This window comes from Microplitis mediator, chromosome 7 (assembly GCF_029852145.1).
Source record: "Microplitis mediator isolate UGA2020A chromosome 7, iyMicMedi2.1, whole genome shotgun sequence".
Lineage (NCBI taxonomy): Eukaryota > Metazoa > Arthropoda > Insecta > Hymenoptera > Braconidae > Microplitis > Microplitis mediator.
Window position 1 is genome coordinate 26649385 of NC_079975.1, and position 20977 is coordinate 26670361.

The 20977-nt window shown below is 29.3% G+C and overlaps 3 protein-coding genes across 9 annotated transcripts in view; 1 reads left to right on the plus strand and 2 right to left on the minus strand.

Annotated features, from left to right (window-relative positions):
* LOC130672509 (protein roadkill) overlaps positions 1–13866 on the plus strand; it is an 84736-nt gene extending 70870 nt beyond the window's left edge. For 6 of the 7 annotated variants that reach the window (XM_057477144.1, XM_057477145.1, XM_057477142.1 and 3 more), the window contains 7 exons: positions 465–609; positions 3881–4017; positions 5736–5887; positions 5977–6104; positions 6266–6443; positions 6524–6845; positions 7777–13866. In XM_057477144.1, the coding sequence (XP_057333127.1) occupies positions 465–609; positions 3881–4017; positions 5736–5887; positions 5977–6104; positions 6266–6443; positions 6524–6845; positions 7777–7921 (1207 nt within the window). In that variant the 3' untranslated portion in view covers positions 7922–13866. The remainder of the gene's footprint in view (positions 1–464; positions 610–3880; positions 4018–5735; positions 5888–5976; positions 6105–6265; positions 6444–6523; positions 6846–7776) is intronic. The other variant, XM_057477143.1, reaches the window with a different exon arrangement.
* LOC130672510 (huntingtin-interacting protein K) lies at positions 13579–15886 on the minus strand. Its single transcript, XM_057477149.1, has 3 exons — positions 15644–15886; positions 15160–15267; positions 13579–13866 (listed from the first exon to the last, which is right to left on the minus strand). The coding sequence occupies exons 1-3, from the start codon at positions 15794–15796 to the stop codon at positions 13771–13773; spliced, it is 357 nt and encodes a 118-aa protein (XP_057333132.1). The 5' UTR covers positions 15797–15886; the 3' UTR covers positions 13579–13770.
* Positions 15887–16794: 908 nt separating this feature from the next.
* LOC130671112 (odorant receptor 49b-like) lies at positions 16795–20675 on the minus strand. Its single transcript, XM_057474815.1, has 6 exons — positions 20343–20675; positions 19858–20264; positions 18644–18743; positions 18460–18561; positions 17598–17756; positions 16795–17192 (listed from the first exon to the last, which is right to left on the minus strand). The coding sequence occupies exons 1-6, from the start codon at positions 20634–20636 to the stop codon at positions 17103–17105; spliced, it is 1152 nt and encodes a 383-aa protein (XP_057330798.1). The 5' UTR covers positions 20637–20675; the 3' UTR covers positions 16795–17102.
* Positions 20676–20977: the final 302 nt, after the last annotated feature.

Below are 20977 nucleotides of genomic sequence, written 5' to 3' on the forward strand. Positions count from 1 at the left end.
AAAATGTCAGGGGTCTGGCGCTCAAGAATTTAAAATACAAAAATTTAAAGTCCTAGGAATAAAAATAATGCAAGGGATAAGAAAATAATTTAAAGGAGTGCTTCCCTGTGCATCAGAGCGTAAACAGGTCCAATGAACCTGAGGGGCTAACGTACTTGGTCTGTACTTAGCAAAGAGTTGTGTGTTGCGCTCAACAGCACACTAGTAGTTCCGTACTTGGCACACGTGAGCACCATCGCGTGCCCTGCATACCACCCTCTACCTCTACCTCTACCTCTACCTCTACCTCCTCTTAACTTTTTCTCCGTCTCTCCTCGTTACTTTTTATACTCCCGTAAATTCCTGTGCTCCCAATTCTCCCCAGCTTACACCAGTCCGGCCATTAACATGATTTATATATTCATTAAATTTTACTTAACTATTTATTTATTTATTGATTTATTTTTTAAATATATATGTTACAGACTCGCGGTGAGCGACTGTGCGCCTCAAACGTCGCGGGTTAGTTCAAATTTACACAGCAGTAGTAGCATGGCGGTAAGCCGTGTTCCAAGCCCGCCACCTCTTGAAGTTAACACCCCAGTTGCTGAAAATTGGTGTTATACACAGGTACGTTCGTTAATTTAGTCTTAAATTAATTAAAGGCATTTTTAGCCCTTACGATTTCTATATTAATTTTTTTTTAATTATTCTTACATTTTAAAAATTTTATATTTTTTGGAGTAAAAAAAATTTTTAAGTGTAAGAATAAAATAAAAATATTTAGGAATGATATACATATGTAGGAACATACATAGAATATATGTAAATAAAGTTTATGTGGCGCTGAGAATCTATTTTTATCAATTCGGTTGCATGCCAAGTGAACGACCTGATGTCGCCCGATGATATTTTCCTCTGCTCAATTTTTTATCTAAAAACCTCTCGTTCAAAATGAAATTCATCTCAGCATTTAAATCTCAAATTAATTACAATTTAAATTCCGAGCACGACACACTCCCAGGTCAGGACTGAATTTCGCGGATCAACGTCAGGACAGGAGCGAGACTAGGCCAGAATCTAGGCTATGATTCGTTTAAATTTTCGCGGGAGTCGTAATCGCGGTGGGTGGTGTTACGCGGGCTGTAAATAAGCGACGGAGATTACGTGTAAGTTCTGGGATCAAGTAACCGGAAGCCCGAGCGTGTCTGGCATGAGTTTAACCCGGGACGGGTGCGTGAGTGTAAGCCCATAGACGGACACGGGAGGATGATTCAAGGCCGATCGCGGCCGGGAGTGCTGACGAGCAAGACTGTTAAGAGTTGAACGACACTCATAGGGCGTCGACCGCCAGAGCATAGACCCCCCTTTAAACTCAACATTTACTTCAACTCCTTATTCTCATTCTCATTGTTTATCCTTCACATTATTCTTATTCCCCTCTTTCTCTTATTCTTTTCTTATCAAATCAACCCACTCTTTTTTTTTTAATTACTCTAATAGATAAAAATTATTACCAAATTCTTATCTTTCATTTATTTACAATCTCGTTTCACTAAAAAAATTAATTAATTAACTCCAAAAATTATAATCCTGAAACGAGTGTGAATGATGATACTGAAGTTAGCAGACGTCTACTAATTTTAGGATTTTTTTTAGATGATAAATTATAAAAAAAAAATATTTGAAAAAATTGCACTTGTAGTTTTTTTAATTTTCTACATGTGCATATTTTTATTTTTTTTTTTTTTTTGTAATTTATTTGGTGAAAAAAAAATCCGAAAATTACTAATTGTCTGCTAACTTCAGTATCATGTGTAAATGTAGCAGATAGACAAATTTATAATTATAAATAAGGAGAGTAAATAATTAAAAAAAAAATATTTGCAAAAAATGCACTTGTTAATTTTTGAATTTTTTAAATGCGCATTTTTTTTTAATTTTATTTTTTTAGTTATTTACTCTATTTATTATTAATTTTAAATTTGTCTGCTACACTCACACTCCTATCCCGAAGTTAGCAGACAATTAACATCTTGGAATTTTTTTTAACAATTTGAAAAAAAAAAACTAAAAAAATGCACATGTAGAAAATTAAAAAAACTAAAGGTGGAATTTTTCAAAATATTTTTTTTTTTAAATGTATCGTCTTTACAAAAAAATCAAAAAATTATAATCCTAAAACGAGTGTAAATGTAGATGATCCGGAAGTCAGCAGACAATTTAAAATTTTTGGATTTTTTTTTTCAACAAATAAATTACAAAAAAAAAAAACTAAAAAAATGCACATGCAGAAAATTAAAAAAACTATAAGTGCAATTTTTTTAAATATTTTTTTTTTCATAATTTAAGGTTTAAAAAAGAAACCAAAAATTATCAGACGTCGGCTAACTTCAGTATCATAAATGTAGCAGACAGACAAATTTATAATTATAAATAAGTAGTATAAATAATTAAAAAAAAAATATTTGCAAAAAATGCACTTGTTAATTTTTGAATTTTTTGAATGCGCATTTTTTTTAAATTTAATTTTTTTAGTTATTTACTCTATTTATTATTAATTTTAAATTTGTCTGTCTGCTACACACTCCTATCCTGGTTAGCAGACAATTAACATCGGATTTTTTTTAACAATAAAATTAAAAAAAAAAAAAAACTAAAAAAATGCACATGTAGAAAATAAAAAAAACTACAAGTGTAATTTTTCAAAATATTTTTTTTTCAAATGTATCATTAAAAAAAAAGAAATCAAAAAATTTTCATACCCCGGCTGATTCCAGTATCATCAAAAATGATTTATTTTTCATGATAACTTTGATTAAAATAAATTAAAAAATTAATCACTAAATCTTAAATACTCTGGACATTAAAAACAAACCATAAAAAAAAAAATAAAGTCCATAGACCATCGACCCGTGCGTGATTTCCTGCGTTCCCTGTAGGCGCACTCACCTGTAACACGCGACCAAGGTTGCATACACGGAAATGCATCGCCAAGGTTTTTCATTCCCTCCATTTTCCTCCTCCTCACATTACAAATCGATCTCTTTCCCTCCAACAAATCCATCCGCAAAAACTTAAAATCTCCTCCACGCAAATAAATTTTTACAAACGAGTCATAACAAGAGTTGAGTTCACTGAACCTATTTCAGTTAAACTGCTATAGACAAATAGTTTTGGCTCATTCTCCAAGGTCAGCACAGAACAGACAACACATTCGCACACCGTTGACGTCGTCAGGGATCATTGACATCCAGGGGGCTCGACCTCTTCCTTTTTCCATTTTATCTACATTATTTATTAAACAAACTTATCTTTTCTTACAAGTTATTATTTACCCGCAAATCACCTTAATTACAATAAATTAATTACTTTATTATTAACAACCGCATTTAATTAGCAACGATATTGTCATTTATTGTTGAAGGAATGCCACCAGACCGTTACAATACTCATTAATGTATTAAATATATCACGTAAACGAGTCGCCATTGGTTGCGCAGAAGTATTCTTATGGATATATATTAAAATATGTAATGTATGATAAACAAAGTGACCAAAGATACATCGCGATTGGCAGTTACGTAAAGGATAATTAATACTTTAGTACTGAGAGTCCTTGATATTTAACCGCACGTGTAAATAATATACTTGTATCCACTGTCTTACTTTATCGCCAATGACATTTCAATTGTTGGTTTTTTATTTTTTAATTGGAGATGTGCAGAATTACCTTGGGCTCGGTGATAATTATTTATTTTTTACTCTATAATCTGGGGGTTCGGAGTTTAGGGTTCGGAGGTGGGAGTTTTTCCAAGTTGGACGATGGAGGATAGAGTAGATTGTTATGTAGGATAATTATTAAGGAGATATAATCTGAGACGTATTATCTTATTTTAAGGATTTATGTACACAGGTGAAGGTGGTCAAATTCAGCTACATGTGGACGATTAATAACTTCAGTTTTTGCCGGGAAGAAATGGGCGAGGTTCTTAAATCATCGACATTTTCTGCTGGGTCCAATGATAAACTTAAATGGTAATTATTTTTTTTTTTATTTGGAGTTGATTGAAAAAAATTTTAATTTTAATAAATTTTCGAAACGTCAAAAAATTATTTTTTCAAATTTAATGTCGGCATTCAAAAATTAATTTGCATTAAATTACGATCTGTAAATCTCTTTTATTTTATTTGGAGCTGAATGAAAAAAATTTAATTTTTAATAAAATTCCAAAACGTCGAAAAAATTTTTTTTTTTCAAATTAAATATCGACATTCAAAAATTAATTTGTATTTATGACGATATATAAATCTGATTTTTTTTTTTTTTTGGAGCTGATTGAAAATAATTTAATTTTTAATAAAATTTCAAAACGTCAAAAAGTTTCTTTTTTCAAATTTGATGTCGGCATTCAAAAATTAATTTGTATTTATGACGATATATAAATCTGATTTTTTTTTTTTTTTGGAGCTGATTGAAAATAATTTAATTTTAATAAATTTTCAAAACGTCAAAAAATTATTTTTTCAAATTTAATGGCGGCATTCAAAAATTAATTTCTATTCAATTACAATATATAAATCTTATTTTTTTATTTTTATTTATTTTTATTTGGAGTTGGAAAAAAATTTCATTTTTAATAAAATTTCAAAACGTCAAAAAATTTCTTTTTTTCAAATTTAATGGCGGCATTCAAAAATTAATTTCTATTAAATTACGATATGAAAATATTATTTTTTTTATTTTTATTTGGAGTTGGAAAAAAAATTTCATTTTTAATAAAATTTTAAAACGTCAAAAAATTTCTTTTTTTCAAATTTAATGGCGGCATTCAAAAATTAATTTCTATTAAATTACGATATGAAAATCTTATTTTTTTTATTTTTATTTGGAGTTGGAAAAAAATTTCATTTTTAATAAAATTTCAAAACGTCAAAAAATTTCTTTTTTCAAATTTAATGGCGGCATTCAAAAATTAATTTCTATTAAATTACGATATGAAAATCTTATTTTTTTTATTTTTATTTGGAGTTGGAAAAAAATTTCATTTTTAATAAAATTTCAAAACGTCAAAAAATTTCTTTTTTTCAAATTTAATGCCGGCATTCAAAAATTAATTTCTATTAAATTACGATCTGTAAATCTCATTTTTTTTTTTTATTTGAAACTGATTGAAAAAATTTAATTTTTAATGAAATTTCAAAGTCAAAAAAAAATTTTTTCCAACTTAGTGTCGGCCTTCAAAAATTATTAACAAATTACGATACGTAAAATTCCATATCAAATTTTCCACAATTTAGAAATTCAAATAAAAAACTTAAATTTTAATGACGAAATTTAATACTCAGGAATATTTTCCATTTAAATGAAAGCATAAAATAAAATACAAGTCCTGTTTATTAATTAATATTAAATACATAATATAATACGATTATAAAACGATACTCGAGTTATTTAAAATTAATAAAACATATTAGTAAATTGATTCAATGTCAGTGTATCGCAATACCCTGGCAAAATCCGTATAAAATTAAACCAAGGCTAGTTTTAAAATTGACGCTGACATTTTCATCCTCATCCACACATACATTCATACCAGTACATTATTATCGTACGAAAACTGACGATGACAGGATTAAAAGATTTATTTCACTCATCGATAAGTTTTCCATTCACTTTATCCAGCTTTTTTTTTTACCATCAATCCAAAATAAAATTTATTTTGCAAAAAAAACTCAACTCATAATTATTTTAGGTGCCTGAGAGTTAATCCAAAAGGCCTCGACGAAGAAAGCAAGGATTATTTATCACTTTATCTGCTTCTCGTGTCTTGTAATAAATCAGAAGTCAGAGCAAAGTTCAAATTTTCAATTCTTAATGCCAAAAAAGAAGAAACCAAAGCTATGGGTAATTATATTTTTTTAATTGACAAAACCTCTTCCTAATTACCTGTAGCAAATTAATTAATTAATTAATTATTTACTTAATTAAAACAGAGAGCCAACGAGCCTACAGGTTTGTCCAGGGCAAGGACTGGGGCTTCAAAAAATTCATAAGAAGAGACTTCTTGTTAGATGAAGCTAATGGTTTATTACCGGACGACAAACTAACGATATTCTGCGAGGTAATTAATCCATAAATAAATTATGTAACTGATATTTTATTGGGCGTAAAAAAACATTTTAATCTTATCTACACCCCGGGTTAATTAAAATGAGTTACGTAATTTTTAAGATTAAAAAAATGAAGACTTGAAATAATAATAAAATAAAATAAAATTAATAGGTCAGTGTGGTAGCAGATAGTGTCAATATTTCCGGTCAAAGTAATACAATACAATTCAAAGTACCAGAATGCCGGTTACCTGAGGATCTTGGTACACTTTTTGAAAGCCAAAAATTCAGTGACGTTACATTAACTGTCTGTGGTAATGAATTTAGAGCGCACAAGGCTATTTTAGCAGGTAAATTAAATCTCATATATTTTTTATTTCATTTATTTAATTATTTAATTAATTAATTGAATAATAATTTTAATTCGCAGCGCGTAGTCCAGTTTTCTCGGCCATGTTCGAGCACGAAATGGAGGAACGGAAACAAAATCGCGTTGATATTACGGACGTTGACTACGAGGTGCTCAAAGAGATGCTGAGATTTATTTACACGGGCAAGGCTACAAACCTCGAGAAAATGGCGGATGATTTGTTGGCCGCAGCAGACAAATATGCTCTCGAGAGGCTCAAAGTCATGTGCGAAGAAGCGCTTTCCACAAATTTAGCTATTGAGAATGTCGCGGAAATTTTTATACTCGCGGATCTTCACAGTGCTGACCAACTAAAACACCAGGCCATAGACTTTATTAATACGTAAGTTTAGATTTCGATGGTTTTTATCATTAAAACATTTATTCAGCTCCACTTTCTCTTAATAATCACTCGTTTAATTCCTAATTACATTTTTTGCCTCCAATCGAACACTTTCGAAGAATAACTACTGCATTGATTGCCTACAGAACCTCGAAATTTTAATTTTTCATTAAAAAGATTTGCAATGAGTTTTATCTTTCCACTTTTACTTGACAAATTTCAGATCTAATTGACTACTTTCCCGTGATAATTATTTATTTGATTCCTCATTGCATTTCCTGACTCCTAAGTAACATTTTTAAAATAAATTAACTGCATTGACTTCTTCTAAAACCTCAGTCAATTTTTTATCTAATTTTTCTTGACAAAGTTCAGATCTAATTGACTACTTTCTTTCGATAATGATTTATATAAATCCTCATTGCATTCCTTGACTCCTATATGATCTTTTTTGAACAAATTAACTGCATTGACTCCTTTTAAAACCTCAGTCAATTTTTTTATTTAAAAAATTAGCTAATAATTTTATTCTTCTACTTTTTCTTGACAAAGTTCGGATCTAATTGACTACTTTTTCTTGATAATGATTTATATAAATCCTCATTGCATTCCTTGACTCCTATATGATCTTTTTTGAACAAATTAACTGCATTGACTCCTTTTAAAACCTCAGTCAATTTTTTTATTTAAAAAATTAGCTAATAATTTTATTCTTATACTTTTTCTTGACAAAGTTCAGTTCTAATTGACTACTTCCCCTTGATAATGATGTATCTAAACCTTCATTGCATTCCCTGACTCCTACATAACATTTTTTGAACAAACGAACTGCATTGACTGCCTACATATCCTCGAAATCAATATTTATTATAAGAAAATGGAGTAAAATCGATAGGTTACTAAAGTAATGAATGATTTATGTTAAATATAGACATGCAACAGACGTAATGGACACACCTGGATTCAAAACGATGGTGAATACGCATCCACACTTAATAGCCGAGGCATTTCGTGCACTAGCAACGCAACAAATACCGCCCATTGGTCCGCCTCGCAAACGTGTGAAACAAAGCTGAAAGCAATCATCGTTGCTATTGATACCGGGCACAACAACAGTGTCTTCACCGCCCCACCTACATCCCTCTTGACTTTATTTTCGTGTACAGTGAGATATTATAATACGCGTAGTGCTAAAATTAATGAATAAATAAATAAATAAATAATTAAATAAAATAAAATAATAATAAATGTTTCCTAGTGCGACCACCATTTTTTTGTCGGCCGTCGCAACGACTAGTGTCCATGGTCCGTGATAAAAAAATTTTTAAAAAAACAAGAAGAAGAAGATTAAGAAATAAAATTTATAAATAATTAACTCACGGCCAGTTAAGCGGGAATCCGCAAACTTTTTTTGTGTTCAGTGAGTGTCGGTAGTGTGTCAAAAAATAATTTAAAATGAATAAACTCATTAAAGTGCAACGAAAAATGTCATGAGCTATTTAAAGTTCTCGGTTTATGAGAATTAATAATAATTAATTAATTAATTAATTTGTATACCCACCAATTGAGTTTTTTTACCCACCTTTAAATACCCGTCCCCTAACGATCGCCGTTTTATCTCCGTCTGTAAGAAATTCGAGTTACTGTTGATCTACGGTATCGATATTGACAGTCAATGCAGTTGATATCGATAGTATTGATGGAAATAAGAATATACAGAGCTTGAAAAGGATAAAAACGAAGATAGAGAACTTAGATGGTACTAACGTCAATTTATTGCATTGAAATTCACAATCAATGCAGACAATATCAAGATTATTTGCTGATGTCAACGATCATGCAGCTTAACAAGACTCCGAGAGGATAAAATCAAGCAAAAAGATTTGAATGATACTTGTATTGATATTTATAGTCAATGCAGTAAATATTTATTGATACTGGTAGAAATAAGGATAATTAACACTCGGAAAAGATAGAAATGGATCTGGATGTCACTAATGTCAATTTATTGTATCGATATTCACAATCAATGCAGTTAATATCAGTATTATCTACTGATGTCAATGAAAATGCATCTGCACAAGACTCCGAGAGGTTAGAAGCAAGAAAAAAGATTTGAATGATCTTTGCATTGATATTTATAGTCAATGCAGTTAATATTTATTGATACTGGTAAAAATGAACATAAGTAACACTCGTAAAGAATGAAAATGAAGAAAGGAAGCAATCAAACAGACAAAAATAGGCCATTACTCGTCGATTGATGCACAGATGTTACCAGCATCTGCGTCAATGCAGCGTAAATCAGCGATATCAGTGAATAAAAATGTCGTAAAGGATAAAAATGAAGACGGAGGGACCAAGACGATCATAACCAGCCATGTCCACGTACCGATACTTAGAACAAGTTGTGATAAGGCGTCGGCCAGACTTATTGTGTAACACGTTTATTATTTTATTTATAATTTAGTTCCAAAATGGATCATACGATAAATCTTAAAAAATAAGGATACATAAATTACTACGCTAATTCGAGAATCGATTTATCAAGACTTAGATACTTTGTTTATGATAGTGATTTATAATGTAATTGAAATGATTAAAAATATAAAAAATTAAAATTAATATTAATGTCAAACTCTTCCAGATAAAAGGGAAAATGATTCTAGTTAGTGTTTTTTATGATCTCTTTCTCTTAAATACAATCGACTATTATTAATTATTACTATTATTATTATTATTATCATTATTATTATTATTATTATTATTACTACAATTTTAATTATAATTACTATTAATTAATATTATTATTGTATTCTTACAGTCTGTGCCTTGTATATTTTCTGATTTACTTAGACTTTAATTTTTTTTTCGGCACAATTTTTTTTTTATCTTTTTTTGACTTGCGTAGTTAAAGTGATAGCTTTTTTTTATTTTGTTAATTAAAGGTTGTCCATAATAATTAAAAAAAAAAAATTAAAAAATATTTTTTTTTAATAAACGTAACTAAAAAAAATTTTAATGTGACAATTAGACAAATTAATAAATAATTGTTGTTAAAAAAAAAGTAATGAGGCATAAAAAAATAAATGGATGATAATAAAAAATGTATAGAATGTTAGTAAATTATAGCGGTAAAAAAAAATATTAATCGTTTTTTGTGTAACAGACGATAAATAATTAAAATGAATAATAATGTGTGGATAATTATGGGCAACCGGAAGAGTAAAACAAATAATAATTAGTAATTAATAATTATTAATTATCGAAAAGTAATTATTAATAATTAATGAGAAATGAGTAATAGAATAATTTTTTTTTTTTAATAATTGTACTGGCTTCCCGATCCTCCGAAACGTTAGTTTATACTGTTTTAATTAATTAATTAATTAATTAATTAGTTAATTAATTGATTGATTGATTTATTGGATAATAATAATAATTAATAACAACAATTATAACTACTACCATTTACATTAATTAATGACGATTAATGCCATACATTTTCTGTGATAAGTCCAATGTAATTATTGCAACTATTTCTTATTCCCAATTAATATCTTTTTTAATTCGATTTATTGATAAACGACTTTTCGATCCCGCAGCCAGTTGCCGATTTAATAATTATTACTATTTTAATCATTTTTTCTGTTTAGTTTTTTTTTTTTAAATTTACAATTATTGTAATTAACGATATTGAAATTTTAAAACTATTCAATTCACACGGAGAGAAATTTACGGTAACAATTACAATTTTTTGTGGTAATAGTTACAGTATCGTATGGTAACAGGATTTTTTAAATATTGATTATAGGAATGATAACTTTTACTGTGTAAATTATGGTAATCATTCCTATATGGGGTTTTAATTCTATACGTTGTCAGAATAGTTCTTTTTATGGTAATTATTATCGTCATATTACGGTCACGATTCCTGTAATTTATAGTAAAAGTTACCATAAGATTACGGTAATAGTAATCGTAACATTATGATAACTTTTACTATAGTAACTTATGATACATTTTTTATAAGGTGGTAATAATTACCGTGATATTATGGTAATAATTACCAGAGTGTTATGATATTTATTACCGTACATTATGGGATTTATTCATATAATGCTATGGTAATCATTACTGTGGTATCGTGGTAATTATTACCGCGATATAATGGTAATAATTACTACAATAATACAGTAATCATTTCCACAGTGGTATGATATTAATTACTGTACATTGTGGAACTTACTCCTATAATATTATGATAATTACTGTGGTATCGTGGTAATTAATACCGTGACATTATGATAATAATTACGGAATAAAACAGTAATAATTGCCACAGTGGTATAATGTCAATTACCGAATATTGTGGGAATTATTCCTATCAAACGATGGTAATAATTACTGTGGTATCGTGGTAATTATTATCGCGATATAATGGTAATAATTACTGCAATAATACAGTAATCATTTCCACAGTGGTATGATATTAATTCCCGTACATTGTGGAACTTACTCCTATAATACTATGATAATTACTGTGGTATCGTGGTAATTATTGCCACGATATCATGGTAATTAATACCGTGACATTATGATAATAATTACCGGAAAAAAACAGTAATAATTGCCACAGTAGTATAATATCAATTACCGAATATTGTGGGAATTATTCCTATCAAACGATGGTAATAATTACTGTGGTATCGTGGTAATTATTATCGCAATATCACGGTAATTAATACCGCGAAATTATGGTAATAATTACCGGAATACTACAGTATTAATTATCACAGTGGTAAGATATTAATTACCGTACATTGTGGGACTTTATCTCATAACACTATGGTAATTATTACTGTGATATGAAGGTAATTATTACCGTGATTTATAGTAATAATTACCGGAATAGTGTGGTATCAATTACTATACATTATGGGAATTATGACCACCAAATGTGGTAATCAATACCATGTTGACATCAGTAATTATTACTACAATTAAATTACCATACGATGTAGGAATTTTTACCATAATTTCAAAAATTGTTTCCAGTTATGGAAATTTTTCTTAGAAATAATTGGCATCCATCCCATAATTTCAAGTAATAATTACCATAACCTTGGGCTATTTAATAAACGTCCTAAGAACAGTTACCATAATTTTCTCATCGTCTATCAGTTCTGTCAGTCCCAAAAACAAATATGTGTATTATTAAGCTTCAGTTATTTATCATAAATTTGTAATTTTTAATTTCATGACTTTATTAAAGAAAAAAAAAATACTGAAAATACGTTTTTTTTTAATTTAATTAAATTTAAATCTTTTTTTCAATTAAAAAAAAATTCGTATAAAAATTACTGTAATTATTTTATCAACTCGACTGCGAATTTAAATCTATGTATCAAAAAATAATAATAAAATTAATGAAAAAAAAAAATAAATAAATAAATAAAATTGGGACTGGAACAGAAAAAATTGTCAAATTAAAAAAAATGTTTACCGAGCGACAATTTGTGTAATATACGTCTATATATATAAAAAAAAAAACAAAAAAAAAAAAAAAAAAATACAAAAAACAAAAAAAAAATAAAAAAAAGATAAGAAATATTCAATCTGTAGGAAGAATATATGAGCGTATGACTGGATAATTGATAATTTGATAAACTAAGTACAAGTAAGACAAGTGTTACCTCATCATAAATCTGTTTGTTGTCGATAAAAATTACTACTGCTGTTAAATTAAATCGTCAACTTCCACGTCTGCATTTACTGTAATCCAGCTTTTTATTTCACCGGTTCCTTAATCAATTAATTAATTAATTAAAAAACAAATAAAAAATTTAAGTGAAAATATTTAAGTGGGCAGTAGTAATTATTATAAACAATAAAACCGTTCATCGATCCCAGCTCATATAACGTTCATAAATAATTATTATTATTATAATTATAATTATTTTTTTCATTTATTATTTTTAAGTCATTGCACCACATCAAATAAAATTACATTTTCATTATATAAAAAATATAAATACGAGCTTAGATAATTTTTATTTTATTCATTTCCTAGTTGTCACATTATTTTAATTCATCCCAGCATCCTTTTATTCAGGGCATTTTCAGGCAGTACCCCCTCCCTTTTTCAAAATATTCAAGTATTCGTCACCACATTTTAATTTTATTTTTAAAAACCCCAGCGGTTACAATTCCGCCGAGATATAGACCGGAAGTCCCATTTTCTGGCCACTTCTCTTTCTGGACATTAAGGGGAAAAAGGTCTGAGTTACAGACCTCGTTATAAGACTATTAGTTTCCCTCTCAAACTATCGCGATATCTGGTTTATAAAAAAAACAGAATGAGTCTTATAACGAGGTCCGACCGTTATTAAAATTCTCAAAATTTGTGACCTTATTAAGCATCAGTCCAAGAATATTCTCCTAAATTTTCATAAAAAAATATTGAAAACTGAGCCTGTGGTAGTGGGGAGAGACGAGTCACCTAAAAAATAAACTGATAAAATCTAAATACTTTCAACAGTTCAAGAACTTGAATATTTTTAAAAAAGTGGGGGCGTTGCCAGAGATTGCCCTTAAAACTCATGGTAAGTTTAAGGTTTGTTGTGACCAATATCAAAAATAATAATTAAATACATTAATAATAATAATAATAATGATAACTATAATTAATAATAATAATAAATAATAAAGCGGGTTGATGAATATAAATAAATAAATGTGTATATCGTGATTATTAAATAAAATAAATCCAACTTACATCCAGTGAAATTTTTTGTTGCCGGTCGTATTATCGTTTTATTTATTTTTTTATACAAAGTTTATTAATTAAACTTGGCTAGGGCTTAGTTTAAATAGCTGGTGATTAATTTTATTTATTTATATATTGAGATATTTATTTATTTGGTTAATTGGTCAGCGTCACCAAAGCGTCGACGACATTCCCTCGGTGTTCCCTTAGAGTTCTCTCGGCTCTACTTCTACTTATTTCCATTTCTTTCATCTGTTTATTTTAAAATAAATAATTAACGTAATTATTAAGATATCATATTTTTCATTTGTAATTAAGGAGTAATTTCTTAAATACAACCCCCTCCCCCCAACACTAGGAGTGAGCGAACAGTTGAAACTTACGAATTATTCAAATTTAATATTTAAAATTAATCGTAAGTTTTTGAATTATTTGTAGATTTTAGTTTGAAGAAAATTTTAATTTTTTTTCCAATAATTCAAATTTTTGTCTGAGATAAATGAAGCTCAGACACGAATTTACGAAAAATATTACTTACAGTTGTCATTAATTAGAAATTACACGAAATTTGGTTAAATTTTCGCTTACAAAATTTGAAAATTTGAATTATAAAACTGACATGAAAATTTTACATGATCCTGACGTTAGCCGACGATTATAAATTTTCGGATTTTTTTTTTTAACAAATAAATCACAAAAAAAAAGTCGAAAAATATGCACATGTAGAAAATTTAAAAAACTATAAGTGCATTCCCGTGTAAAAAAAATTCGTTCCAAAAAGATTCCAAAAAAGTTCCGCATGTGGAAGTTCCAAACATGAGACAGAGTAGAACTTCGAATGGAACTTTTTTGGAACGTCAGTAATTTTGATAGTAAAAAAAAAGTTTTTATAAGCAAATTTAGAGTCAGAAAAGGACGTTTTTGGAATTTTATATAGACATTCCAAAAAAGTTCCAGAATAACCACTTTTGACTTTTTTATGGATTAAAAAAGGCATTCCAAAACATTCCAAAATCACTACTTTTGAATTTTTCATAAAACCAAAAAAAAAACGTCGATAAAAAGTTCCAAAAAAGTTCCAAGAACGTCCTTTTTTTACTCTAAATTTGCTCAAAAAAACTTTTTTTTTACCATCAAAATTACTAACGTTCCAAAAAAGTTCCATTCGAAGTTCTAATCTGTCTCAGGGTTAGAAGTTTCACATGCGGAACTTTTTTGGAATCTTTTTGGAACAAATTTTTTTTACACGGGTTTTTTTTAAATATTTTTTTTTATTATTTATCATTTAAAATAAATTTCAAAAATTATTAGACGTCGGCTTACTTCAGTATCACAAAATTTGCTGGAATTTATTTTTCAAATTTCGTTCAACTCCTAATCGGTGACAACAGTAATTTTTTTTTTACTCCATATCTCGACAAAATTGTCCTCTTTTTAATTAAAGTTTTCATTTTTTTTTAAATAATTAATACGGTCATATTTTTAAAAGGGGGAGGGGGGGGGGCGATATCCTTAATAATAAATAAATAAATAAAATAAACTTACAATTAAATCGACATCCTCTTTTTTGATCGAAACTTTGAGTAATTCTCGTTCCTTAGCTTTTTTTTCAGCCTGTTCTTTATTACGTCTGTCTCCAATTATACTTAATGCCTGTTAATTATAATTAATTAATTAATTATCACTCATTTAAATAAAAATATCAAATATTAATAATTAATTATCATACTAAAAATATCAGGCATCAATTTTATTTCTACAAACGAATTAAACGTCAAAAAAAATATTTGAAAATTGCGCGGGTAAAAATTTGAAATTTCCCGCATTTAAATTTTTAAAAAATTAATTGCATATAAAAATTTACAATTACTGGCATTATAACGAGGTTATGTACCAATTGAGGTTATGTCTGCATCATCCGATCAATAATTAAAAGAATTTAAATAAAATTAATTGATGACTGACATAATTAATAAAAAATAAATTAAACTCTTGGAATAATTAAAGTTTTATGTAGAAAATTACTTACACACGAGAAACCATCAGATGAAGAAATTTCTTTTTCCTCAGCGTAGTCAGTAACTCGTTCCAAGTCTGCAGCTCCGCTGTCATATTTAGCGACTTTCTTTTGTGACTTTTCTTGTTGTTCGTCTGAATCACCATTGACATCTTCGTCTGCCATTTTTATTTATATATTTATATATTTATATTTATTTATTGATATTCTACCTCTTGCTTCCTCGGTCTGCAACTGGGTACTGGGTAGTTGCAAAAAAAACAATCGAAAAATCGAGTAATCGAAATTTTAGTTTTAACAATCGATTTTTTAAAAATCGATTACATATACCTCGATTAATCGATTAACATTTTAAAATACGATTTTTTTAAAAAACATTAATTTTTATTTTTTATTGAAAAAAAATATTTTTTCCACAATCGATTATGAGCAATTCGATTGCGCAACTTTAAAGTTGGAGTCATTGAACAATCGATTGTCGTCTTAAAATCTTATAAACAAAAAAAATTATTTGAAAAATAAAAACAATTTATGAAAAAACTATTATCTATAATTTAATCTATTGTTTGAATTTCAAAAACATGAAATCGATTATTTCACAATCGATTGTTTATCGTACGATTTTGCAACTTTAAAGTTGGGTTTGAATAATCAATTGGTAAAAAGAAATTGTCAAAAATATTTTTTTTTTGTCAAGAAACAATCGCTTTTTTGGAGTTTGAAATAATCGATTATTCGAAAAATCGATTATTTCATTCGATTGTTGCAACACTAGTCCAGCTGCTGGTACTTGACTTGACTGGTGGTTAGAGAACCAGTGCGTCGCAAAATGGCGCATGGTGTAAATTCTCGCGCATGCGCATGAGAAATTTTTGTCCAGGGAGCGCTAGGTTTGAATTTCGTGTTCAAACTTAGCTTCGAAAATGGACGGCAGTTGATGGTTGTGCTAGTGAGTGATTGTTAGTTGAAATAAAAGTGACTAAGACTGTAGATTTAATTAATTAGTGATGATAATTAATGTTAGTGAGTGTGATTAGTTTTGAATTTAAGTAGTGAGTCAAGATCGACTTTGCTGAGAAATTAACCAGGGGTGAGTAATTATTTTTAATTTTTTTAGGCTAGGAAATTTTTTTTTTAATTTGATGACATCTGATCAGGGTAATTAGTTTATTAAAACTATAATTAATAGATAATGATCCTGAAGTTAGCAGACAATTCAAAATTTTTAGATTTTATTTTGAACAATTAAATTTGAACAGAAAAAAAAACTAAAAATATGCACATGTAGAAAATTTTAAAAACTACAGGTGCAATGTTTTCAAATATTTTTTTTCTTTTGGTTTATCGTCTAAAAAAAAGTCAAAAAATTATTAGACGTCTGCTAACTTCAGTATCATTAATAGATAATATATGACTACAGTGTATATTTATGGTCGTAGTTTTTATATATTGAATATATGTGGAGTGAAATTTAATCCTCTGCAGGAATCTCCATGTCTAGATCTATTTTGTCGAGAAGAACTCGTAGAGTTGTGAAGTATGAAAAAGTTCTTGATAAAAACTGAAATAAAATTTCCATCAGATATTAATATTTATATATATGTGGTCATAAATAAATATAAGTTTGATTATATCTGATGAATTATAATCAAGTGGTCCAGATGATCCTGAATTCATTTGGGAGCAATTGATCCCCGAAAAAAATTTACTGCAGGGTCAGGTCCCAATTTTGTGCTCTGGGCTGCTGTGACCCAACTCGGGCTATTTTACGTATTTTTGATCCTGGGATTGTTTGGAACCAAAATATAGACGATTGCGCCAAAAATAAAAGTTAGGAAACTCTTGATTATTGTGGCTCGATATATGACCATGTATGATATCAGATATGATCAAGGTTATATTTATTTAAAATCATACATGATACCAGTTATGATCATATATATTTTTGATGATGAAAATTATGTACCATGGCAAAGTAACGTAACGAGAGGACGGGAAGTATCCCAGGGACTTCAATAGTCGATGGTTTTTGCGATCTCTGTATCACAAACAGAATACTGCTATTCAATTCCTTTGAATTTTGAACCCACGGTGACTCATATAGCGCCATGCCAACTTGTTCGCACTGAAAATTAACATATTTTGTTGCCAATACCCTGATAGCACCAGTTGCTCGTCAAAAAGACGGTATTCATTAGTTTGCGTTCAATTTGACGAGAAGTTGTCGACAATTCTAGCTTTTGCAACTTTTGGCAACAAGTTACCGCCAACTTTCTGAGAAAGTTGACGCCAGGGAAGAGCCGCAATTCGAAAGCAGGTTTCTAAGAAAATTGTAGGAGACTTTCTGTCAACTTATGGATCGCCAATTTTTGCCACCAACTTTCTCTGAAAGTGATCGTCAACTTATTGGATTTCCAACTTTTGCCATCAACTTTCTCAGAAAGTGTCTACACGGAAAGATTGGAACCCGACTGGTTACTGTTCTGCACCCGACTCAATACGATGCTGTAAAAAAATACTCGATTGCGGTGCAGCGCCGCACTGATTACTATGCGGGATCTAACTGAGTGATATGTGCACACGACTCAGCCAGGTTCCGCATGATAATTAGTGTGGTGCTGCACCACAATCGAGCATTTTTTTACAGCACCGTATTGAGTCGGGTGCAGAACAGTAACCAGTTGGGTTCCAATCTTTCCGTGTGTCAAATTTGGAAGTACTAACTTTTGCGGCCAACTTGGCGTCTAGTTGTGGCTGTTAGTTTGACGCCAGTTTCTCGCCAACTTGGCTATCAGAGTAAATAAAATAATTGTTACTGCGGATCTTACCATCTGCAGTACATTTTCCGCTGGCCATGAAGTGATGTAGAGTGTTGAAGACACTATTACCCAGGAAATCATGAATGGAACCTTGAAAGCCACTGGTTCGTTCTATTGGTTTTTAAAAGATTAATATTGAGTAGGAATTTCAATGATTTATTGATTGACGATTCAGTTTAAACTGTATTCTTACTGAAACAATATGAACTCCGCTGGAAATCGCGGTTAGTATGCAAGTGCATCCAGTTGTTGCGAGAATATGACGGCTACTGGTTGTAATTTCTTGAATGTACCTAATTTAATTAATGATCTTGAAGTTAGCAGACAATTAACAATTTCGGATTTTTTTTTTAATAATTTAATTAAAAAAAAAAAAAAAAAAAAAAAAAAAAAAAATGCACATGTAGGAAATTAAAAAAACTATACGTGCAATTTTCTGAAATTTTTAGTTTTTTTAATTTTTCGTTTTTAAAAAAAACCCAAAAATTATTAAACGTCGGCTAACTTATGAGTGTGAATGTAACAGATATTAGACAAATTTAAAATTATTAATTAATAGGGTAAATAATTGATAAAATGAAATTTTGAAAAAATGCGCATTTAAAAAATTTCAAAATTAATAAGTGCATTTTTTATAAATTTTATTTTTTAAATTATTTACTCTATTTATTTATAATTTTAAATTTGTCTGATGTCTGCTACATTCACACTCATAAGTTAGCCGTCGTCTAATAATTTTTGGATTTTTTTAAAAAATAATAAATTATAAAAAAAAAATATTTGAAATAATTGCACCTGTAGATTTTTAAATTTTCTACATGTGCATATTTTTAGTTTTTTTTTTTTTTTTGATTTGTTGAAAAAAAAATCCGAAGATTACTAATTGCCTGCTAACTTCAGGATCATATTTAATTATTTTAAATATTAAATTAAAAATCTATGCCATTTAAAATCAGATTTAATTTTTAAAAAAATTTGAAAGCGAAAAAATTCAAATTATCATCGCGTCTGACTATTCGTTATTTCTGCTAGATATCTGAACTATCAGTCCCCGAAAACAAAATCGGTTAAATAAACACACACACGCACACAAATTTGAAAATACCGACATCTCTAGATTTTAACAAATCCTCTAAAATGATGTACCTGAAGATCGGAACGTTTTCCGTGCAACGAAAATGAAAAAAATTTATATAATTTTACTTCAGAAGTAAATGGGGTAGGCTGCAATTTTCGGCTGACGTGCGAAACATTTCAGAAATCTAGATCCAGTAGATTATTTTTACTTTTCATTTCGATTTTTTGATTTTCGTTTCAGGAAAAACCTTCCGATCTTCAGGTACATCTAAAATTGCTCTCCTTCCGTTTTTTCAAAAATCAAAAATTTCCATAGAAAAAAAAAATTACCATAATAAATACTGATGTTGCTTAATACACTCAACAAATTGCTTGTTGTCGGTAATTGTTTTGCATTCTTCACTCAAAAGCTCAAGTCTCGCACCCGCGTACCACAGCAGCATCGCAATTTGGCAATCGAATGCCGGAATAGAAAGACAATGAATAGTCGCACAGCTTTGATGCAAATAAAGGAGTTCGTAAGTAGGATGACCGTCTATCGGAAACGGATATTCTGCGATGTTCGGAAATGGCTGCGGTAACGCAATAGGTGCCAGTATTATAATATGAATTATCAACAACCCGCTTCCCATTACAGTCAAGTGTAATTTTCCACAGCGTTTTATATACTTGATAAATAAATCCCTTTCGTGAGGTTTTGCCTTCGTTACATACTTTTCCATATCGCACAGCAAGTACTGCAACAAAGAAACATTAGTTAATTATTTTGACCATAGAAAACAATCAAATCAAAGTTATCTGAGCCGTTACAAAACCTGCATTCTTTTGTAATGTACTTTGCAGAAGAACATTTTCACAAACGTTTGACTGGTGTTAGAAATATCGAATAGCGATTTTGTCAAGTTTAATATATTTTGATACTGATTGCATGCTGCGTAGCACATCGTCAAGCAAGCAGTTATCGCGAGAAAAAACGTCGACCACCATCTTATTTGAAAAACCACAAGCTTCCATTTTGGTGCTCCTTCATAATTCGGCCATGACGTACCTAACAATGCTATAAGTTTAGTAAACTTCAACGCAAACTCCGGAGTTGCTTTGAATAACATTTTGAACTGGTGGTTTACAACCGAATGACTCAGTCCTAGAATTTAGAATCGCGTGCCCCCACTGAACTAATCCTATAATTTTCTAAACGTCGATTCGTAATCGTTCTGCTGCATATTTTAGCATTTCGTGAAAAGTTTCGATGTAAAGAAAATTACAGCGCACTCGCTAATCAAAAGTTTCCGAACAAATTGCATTTTTGAAGCCTTTGTCCAGCGTTAATGTTGCGTTTAATGAGCGGTTGGTTTCGAAGGTGCAGGGGTAGCTGGTGAAATGGTGCCGCTAATCATACAGTTCGATAGATAATTATTTATTGTAATATTCACCGTCAGTATGAAGCTAA

Excerpts from the sequence above, each read along its gene's own strand:
- LOC130672510 (XM_057477149.1), bottom strand. The coding sequence starts at position 15,796 with ATGGCAGACGAAGATGTCAATGGTGATTCAGACGAACAACAAGAAAAG. Across the intron at positions 15,268-15,643 it reads CATCTGATGGTTTCTCGTGT|GCATTAAGTATAATTGGAGA; the intron begins GTAAGTAATTTT and ends TATAATTAACAG. Across the intron at positions 13,867-15,159 it reads AAGAGGATGTCGATTTAATT|ATGAAAGAAATGGAAATAAG; the intron begins GTAAGTTTATTT and ends TAAAATAAACAG.
- LOC130671112 (XM_057474815.1), bottom strand. The coding sequence starts at position 20,636 with ATGTTATTCAAAGCAACTCCGGAGTTTGCGTTGAAGTTTACTAAACTT. Across the intron at positions 18,744-19,857 it reads CAACATCAGTATTTATTATG|GTACATTCAAGAAATTACAA; the intron begins GTAATTTTTTTT and ends TAATTAAATTAG. Across the intron at positions 18,562-18,643 it reads GCGGAGTTCATATTGTTTCA|AACGAACCAGTGGCTTTCAA; the intron begins GTAAGAATACAG and ends AAAAACCAATAG.